Source organism: Fulmarus glacialis, unplaced genomic scaffold (genome assembly GCF_000690835.1).
Source record: "Fulmarus glacialis isolate BGI_N327 unplaced genomic scaffold, ASM69083v1 scaffold12604, whole genome shotgun sequence".
Classification (NCBI taxonomy): Eukaryota; Metazoa; Chordata; class Aves; order Procellariiformes; family Procellariidae; genus Fulmarus; species Fulmarus glacialis.
The window spans coordinates 38,682-45,471 of record NW_009208742.1 but is presented as its reverse complement, the minus strand read 5'-3'; the positions used below and the strand labels follow the sequence as shown (position 1 = coordinate 45,471).

General features: G+C 46.5%; 1 protein-coding gene across 1 annotated transcript in view; it reads right to left on the bottom strand.

Moving 5' to 3' along the window:
• The window catches only part of LOC104075927 (neuronal PAS domain-containing protein 2-like), a gene marked incomplete at its 3' end in the record, with an annotated part of 26,616 nt that overhangs the window by 6,645 nt on the left and 13,181 nt on the right, over positions 1-6,790 (bottom strand). The window contains exons 10-12 of the mRNA XM_009576596.1: positions 4,643-4,790; positions 2,431-2,512; positions 417-531 (exon numbers count right to left, since the gene is read on the bottom strand). Of these exons, the coding sequence (XP_009574891.1) occupies positions 417-531; positions 2,431-2,512; positions 4,643-4,790 (345 nt within the window). The remainder of the gene's footprint in view (positions 1-416; positions 532-2,430; positions 2,513-4,642; positions 4,791-6,790) is intronic.

The following is a 6,790-nucleotide window of genomic DNA, read 5'->3' as shown; positions in this document are numbered from 1 at the left end:
CAGCCTTCCCTCCACGGGTATCTCCAGACGAGCTTTCCCACTCTCCCCCTGGCACGTATTTCAAGAAAAGCCCCCTGAGTTTTGTCAGTGAGGTTCGGGGCTCAATCAAATTGCTTCAGCTTAGCGAGTCACCTCCTGTCCCCTGAGCCAAGGCAAATAACCACAATCCTTAGGTGGTAGCGAACGGGGGGAAAGCTGCTCTCACCTTGGCAGTGGGCTAAGAGGGAGGAGGCAACAGGCTCTGCTGCCGTACCATAACTTGTTACGGCACGGTACATCGGTCCCGGTGCTGAGCACCCCCCTCCTGCCCTGACTCGGTGACTCCCCGCCGAACCCCGGTATTCTGGAGGCTGCTCTGCCCTCCAGCCCGCTCCTCGCCCCTGCGCTGGGCTACCCCCGGCCGCGCTGGCACCTACAGGCGGAGTCGGAGAGGGCGGTGTGCGAGGAGCGCCGGGAGCTGTGGGACGACAACGACACTCCCTCCCGGCTGGCGTTTTTTTTCTGCCCCACGTCCAGGTAGCTGCTGTGGCTCTGCGGGGAGCGAAGCACAAGCGGCGAGACCGTCAGCAGGAGAGGACAGCACTAGGGGGGACCTCCACCTCCCTGACCGCTTGTTTGCAGAGCAAAAATAAGAGACTGGGTGTGTGGAGGGCCAGCACTGCAGCACCACACCACCAAACCCTGGTGCAGTATTCGGTCTGCCCCTCAGCGTTTACCCTAAAGCCTCCAGGTATCCCTGTGCAGGCAGGACCCTCAGGATCACACCCCAGACATCCCCAGCTTTGGGGCGATGCCACGCACTTCTGTCCCGGGACACGGGTCTGACAGCAGCGAGCGGCGGTGGGGGGGAAGCACCGTGCGTCGGGTGAATGCCGCGGGGATTGCTGACTGTGCCCCACACCTTCCCGCTCTCCTGCCCGCGGAGCTGTGTGCAAATGGAAGTATGCTTTTATAATTAGCTTCCTTCTGCCCGATTTCTTCAGGCATGTCACAGTTCATTGGCCGTGGAGTGGTGGCAGAGGTAACGAATGAAGGCGGCAGGAGGAGCTGGCTGGGGAATGGTTTTATTCATGGCAGAGATGGAGAGACAAGGCTGGGAAGGGTCATGGAGCAGTGGCACGGGGACGTCAGCTGCAGCCCTAGGAGAACCTACAGCAAATGGCTCCCGCAGGGGACAGGTACCGGGCGATGCTGAGGGCTGCAACCCCACTCGCCGCTCCCTGGCAAGCAGTCGCTCCCAGCAGGCTGTTCTAGGCAGGAACCCGGCCGTACATCCGCAGAGGGGAACAGCCTAAGCTAGTGAATATGAACGGCTTTGGAGCTGTCACACCAAAACGACAGATGCCACCTGGCAGATGGTTTATGGCAAACAGCCCATAACTGTTGGGTAGTAGGAGACTGTTTCACTGGCAGGATGTGGGTGACCATGTTGGCCGTGCCACCACCCTCCCCACACCCTCCCAGGGAGCTCCCCAGCTTCCCACTCCCCTCCAGAAGATCAAGCAATGGGAGTGATCGCTCTGCCTTTCCTCCAGCTGCCTTACATCAACAGATGCAGCTTAAGGTCTGCAGAAAAATATCTCAGCTATCACATGGAAAGGGGAAAAAGACAGAGAAGCGTGCTGTGGTGACAGAGAAGCAGCCGTCTGCAAGTCAGTCCTTGCTCAAGTGCAAAAGCTCTCTGGGACAGCTTCCCCTATACATCCCATAAATGTCTTCTATAAAATAATGTCTGAAGAGCAATGAGGCTAATGGAATGATAATTACACCCACTTGAAATTACTTTGATTACTGGTCTTATCTGTAAACTACTGAGAGGAAGAACTTAAAAGTAATTAAAATGACTTTGTTAACTGGGCAGGTGTGTTGGGATGCCAGACCGATTCAAGCCATGAAAGTTATTGCTCTGGTCACAATCCTACACTTGATGCGATCCTGCCCAATGGTGTAAACAGAGCTGAAATCTGGAATAAGTGTTTTCCCTTCACTTCCAATCTTCGTCTGAGTATCAGTGACGAGCTGGCATTAACAAAACATGTGGTACTGCCCTGCGCTCGGGTCCTCTGTGCCTTACTGACGGTGACAGGTACAGCAATCTAGCCTCCAGCTCCAGCTCTACTTTTCTGCTTCTGAACTGAGGTGGTTTAACCCATCATTTGCATAATGGCCTAAGAAAGATAATGATTAGCAGAACAGCAGCAATGCAACTGCTGAATTTGCAGTTATATGCCTGAACCAAGACGGGCAGTTTAGAGCCATGCAGTGGAAAACTTCTCAGGGACTGCCTGAGTTATAACCCAGCTGAAGGCCTGGAAGGAGATGGGAGTAAAGGAGAAGGAGAAGAAAAACCAGATATTTTTCTAAAATTGGTAAGCGATTACTCAGTTTGATTTAAACACCTACTCATTCAACTGTGAAGGGACATGGTACCTTTAGAGAAGAGGATGCCAGTTCAATTGATGACTCTTCAAGGCCAAGATCTCGCCTTCTTTCAGCTCGAACTTCTGCATAACTAAAAAAAAAAAAAAAAAAAAAAAAAAAATTAAAATCCAGTTTTTCAGTCTGGATACTGTTTACTGTATGGTAGCTATCCTACAATAGAGGTCACTATGCAGTCTTCATGATGAGTCACAAGCTTTGCACAGCACACGCACACACTCTCTCATATACAAGGTGCTTAGAGGAACATCATCATCCAGCCTTGCAATCTGTGAATGACTGCACATGCTGAATATCCACAGATTAGGAACAACAGGGCAGTGTCCCAGTCCCACTGCACCCAGGACTGCAGAGCCTATATGATTAATTGCACTAATCATTCCAAGCACAAACGTAGACACTCCTTTGCAAATTTTGGCCCTGGACGCCTTCAAGAAAACGAATTTAAAAGCGAAATGCACTTGGTTATTGAAGACAAAATGGGTGTCTTTGTCCTCAGTACAACTTTCCTAATAAAGGAGATTCCCATTTTCCACAATCAGGCAGAAAAATGATCCTCCAGGTTTTGTGCAGGTAAACTGCCATAGCAAATGTACATTCATTTTCTAACCTGCTGATGATCAAGAATCAATTTTTTGCGTGTTGCACGGTAGCTCAGTGAGACCTAACCCAGTGCCTTGGGGAGGAGGGGGTCAGGTCCCCTCTCTCTGAGGGCGCGCACCGCGCCGTGCGGCATGCTACGTCAGAGTTAACGTCCCTCGCTCCAGTAGAAGCTCTGAATACAAACCGACAGCTGCCCAGGTGCAATACGAGGTGCAGGAATCCCCAGGAATGTGCCTCTAAAAGTGTATATTTACTTTCCTTATTATTTTTTCTCTTAAATAATAAAATATTTACAGTAAAGGATGCCACATGAGTCACCATTGGGATAAATTGGAGAGGATGTTTTAAAGACTCTCTGAGTGCTTGTGGATCGTGGGCACTGAAAGGTGCCAGAATTTAGGGTGCTGAAATATTAATGGGCCATAACCTTTGTGGGAGGCAAGAAAAGTTGCTGAACTGAACTCACTTATATCATTGTAGGCAATGAATTTTCCTGAAATCACATTTCAACTTTTGTGTTTCAATAATATATTCTAAACCTTAACTATATGAGACAGAATTGAATTTCAAAATCTATTTAGGACTATAACACTAGGTTTAAGAGGCACTGGAAGCAGAAAGAAGAAACAAGTTCATGGACAATAAATTCAGAGCTCAAAGTGAAGCCGAATTCCCTGAAGGACGACCGAAGCAACGCAACTCAGAAGCAATCCCTCTGTCTAACATTTGCTGACGACAACACTTGATACGTACTTTATATCAGCACACAGAGCTCTGATCACTCACACCTTTTAGTGGTGTAAGGTGTTCTCAGCCTGTGTTTCAGAATATCCCAGTTTACTAGTGTTTGTTCTTCCAGGTATTTGACAAGAAAAAGGGGGACCAGAAAAAAATCCACAAATTGATTCCTGACAGTAAAGAAAGACGCAGCGAGCAATATGTTTACTCAAGCGAATAGAGCAAACCAGTATGTCCTTATTTTTCAAGCCCTTCAGTAAATATTTTGTCAGTCTTAACACAATCTTTTTTGGGATGACAGTGGTAATCAAGCAGATTCCCCTCCAGAAGGTGCGTATCACAGAGCATCCCACCCACCCGCTGCCTTCCAGCGCGGGTTTGCAACCCAGCAGAAGCAGCTTCCCACTAGGGGGGGATCCTGGGCTGAATTTCAGGTGAGGAATAAGGCTAGCAGGACAGCAGCTAACTTCAAGTCATAAATATTTAAAGTTCTGATCAAAAGGTTTTTTGTAGGAGATGTATGATCCCATTCACGCCCATAAAGCCATCTGACTCTTAACAGCTTTAATTCTTCCTACGGCCATGCCATCGCTAGGGATAAAAGGGGAATGTAACGCACTGATAGACTTGGCCAACGGTGGCTTCCAGGCTTTTGGCCTGCTTGCAAAAAAATAAAAGAGAGTAATGAAAACACATTATGCTTTTCCCCATGTTCCCTGTCATAATAATTTTATAGAATTACACACCATCTTAGCACGTCAATATACACAGCAAATATTTGGCTAACACAAAACAGAACTAGAAAAAATAATGGATGAGCACATGGGACATACATAGTGAAGTGTTTGGTGCTTGCTCTTACCTAACTACCAGGTGCGTGCAAACGATGAACTCGGGTTTGGAATTCCACTGGTGGTAGGTGATGTAGTAGTGTGTCTGCAGCCATATCCACTGCTGCCCTTTGGTCAGGAACCGATAGTAACAGGACTTTCCTTTTCCAAACTGCATCACTGTTAAACAAAAATGAAAGCAATGTATAGCAAACAGAAATGTCATGGTGCAAAGGCAATTAGAAAAACCACTCTGTCCCACAGCCCTCTTGCAGTCTGCTACTGCTCTAAAATGGCTCTTGCGGCTTTATAAACACGACAGATGATACACAACCACATACTGAGCTTTTATTTGGGTTCTTTTTTGCTACTGATTTTCAAGAGTGCACTTTGCTATCTTGAGATTGTTCTTATAACTAATAATTGGTATAACAATATAACTAGCTATATGCTTATAACTTATTCATGGGCATAATAAGCATAAATGACATTAATTAAACAAAGTATTGGCCTTTCACAAGTACATGAGAATGCATTTCAAAGTCTGGGGGCTTGAAGTCAGGATCCTAATAATGTCACAAAACAATAAGATAGCAGAGTTCTAGCAGTTTAATTAAGATTTTTCTTCCGAGAGATGACACAAATACACCAGACCTAGTACGTATTATCAGGGTATGTTCAGAAAAATATCAAGTGGTGTAATACAACTGGAACATAATGAAGGGAACTACATTAAATAACCACATGAATTGTTCCCGGACTGCTGGGAGTACAAAATGAAACATGCTCACTTAAAAAACCCATAATTAATGCAAAGTAAAATACAAATGTGGTTTAAGCAAACCCATTTCACCTCACAGTAGGCAAGATGCCTGCCCAGAGTGGTCAACCTGATGAACGGGAACTTACCAAGCCACACTAACCCAAGTATTTTTACTGACCTGCACACCTCTACTTTGTTAAATATCAGGACTAACTTCTTTTGTGATCCCATTAACAGTGATGGGCTTTAGATGAAGCACTTAGTGAAGGTCTTCTGGCTAACATGCCATGCTGGGGATCACTCAGCTCCTAGTGCTGGCAGAGATTTCCTGAAGCAACATCTATAAGTCACTTTGCCAGCACCTTACTTTGTCCCCCTGCACATAAGATTAAAAGATCCTTTCCTTCAGGTGTGTTGTGCAAATACTCTTTTAGTATGTAAGAGGGGATCCGTGGCTAGTAGAGATGTAGAACATAAATCACTAACTAGATTCTCTGCTGAATGATCTGACCCCACTCAAGGTGGAGCTAACTAATATAGTTAGTGTCTAAACCAAACTGCACGCCGTATTACCAAAAGGACATCACCTGATTAAGTAGCTCACTTCTGATGAATGGTCTTTTAAGCAAACAGCACTAAAAAGTACTGTACTTGGGAACAATTGAAATATTCTTTTAATATTCCCATCTACATGCTTGCTGCACTTGACGCAACTTGCGTCCAGCCCCTTTCACAGCTTCCTTCGGGCGCCCAGCTGGGCAACCCGCTTCCCCGCCGCCTCTTCTGTACCAGCGCTTTGCCTTGACAGGGCAGAAAAACCAGCAGGAAAGCGGAGTGGGGAAACTTGACGTTCAGAGAAGTCGTCATTTTCTCCATTCTCTACCAGGTCCTTCAGCATCTTATATGTGTAAGCGGTAGAGGGTACATGGTAGAGATGGGGGTGGTTTGCAGCTCAGAGACGAAGCAGCTTGTCTAGCTCCAGCGTCCTGGGGGGCTGTGGAGTTTCTTGGTGTCCCTGCATCGTGCTGCTCTGTATCTCAGAGCAAGTACAGCACCCCGCTTTCTCCACTCTCCAGGGTGTCCTTGTTTCCTTTTGACAAAACACTTTCCTTTCAAATGGAGATAGCAGAGAGACAGATAGATAGAGAGTTTGCCCAACAGGAAACCTATAAGTAAAATTTCTTGGCAAAATATCTGATTGCCTAGATGCATTTTACAAAGTGCGCAGTTACTTTTCGTTACAGTGCTTGGCAATGCAAACCAGCTGGAGGACAGACCTAATTCTGGCTCAGTATCTCAGTCTGAAGTGCATGTAACAAAATGGAAAAATACAGTCTCAGGGATAAAACATCTCACATGCTCATCTGGTAGGAAAAGCACACTGATTAATAGTAGACCACGTCTGCTGCCTCCTTTT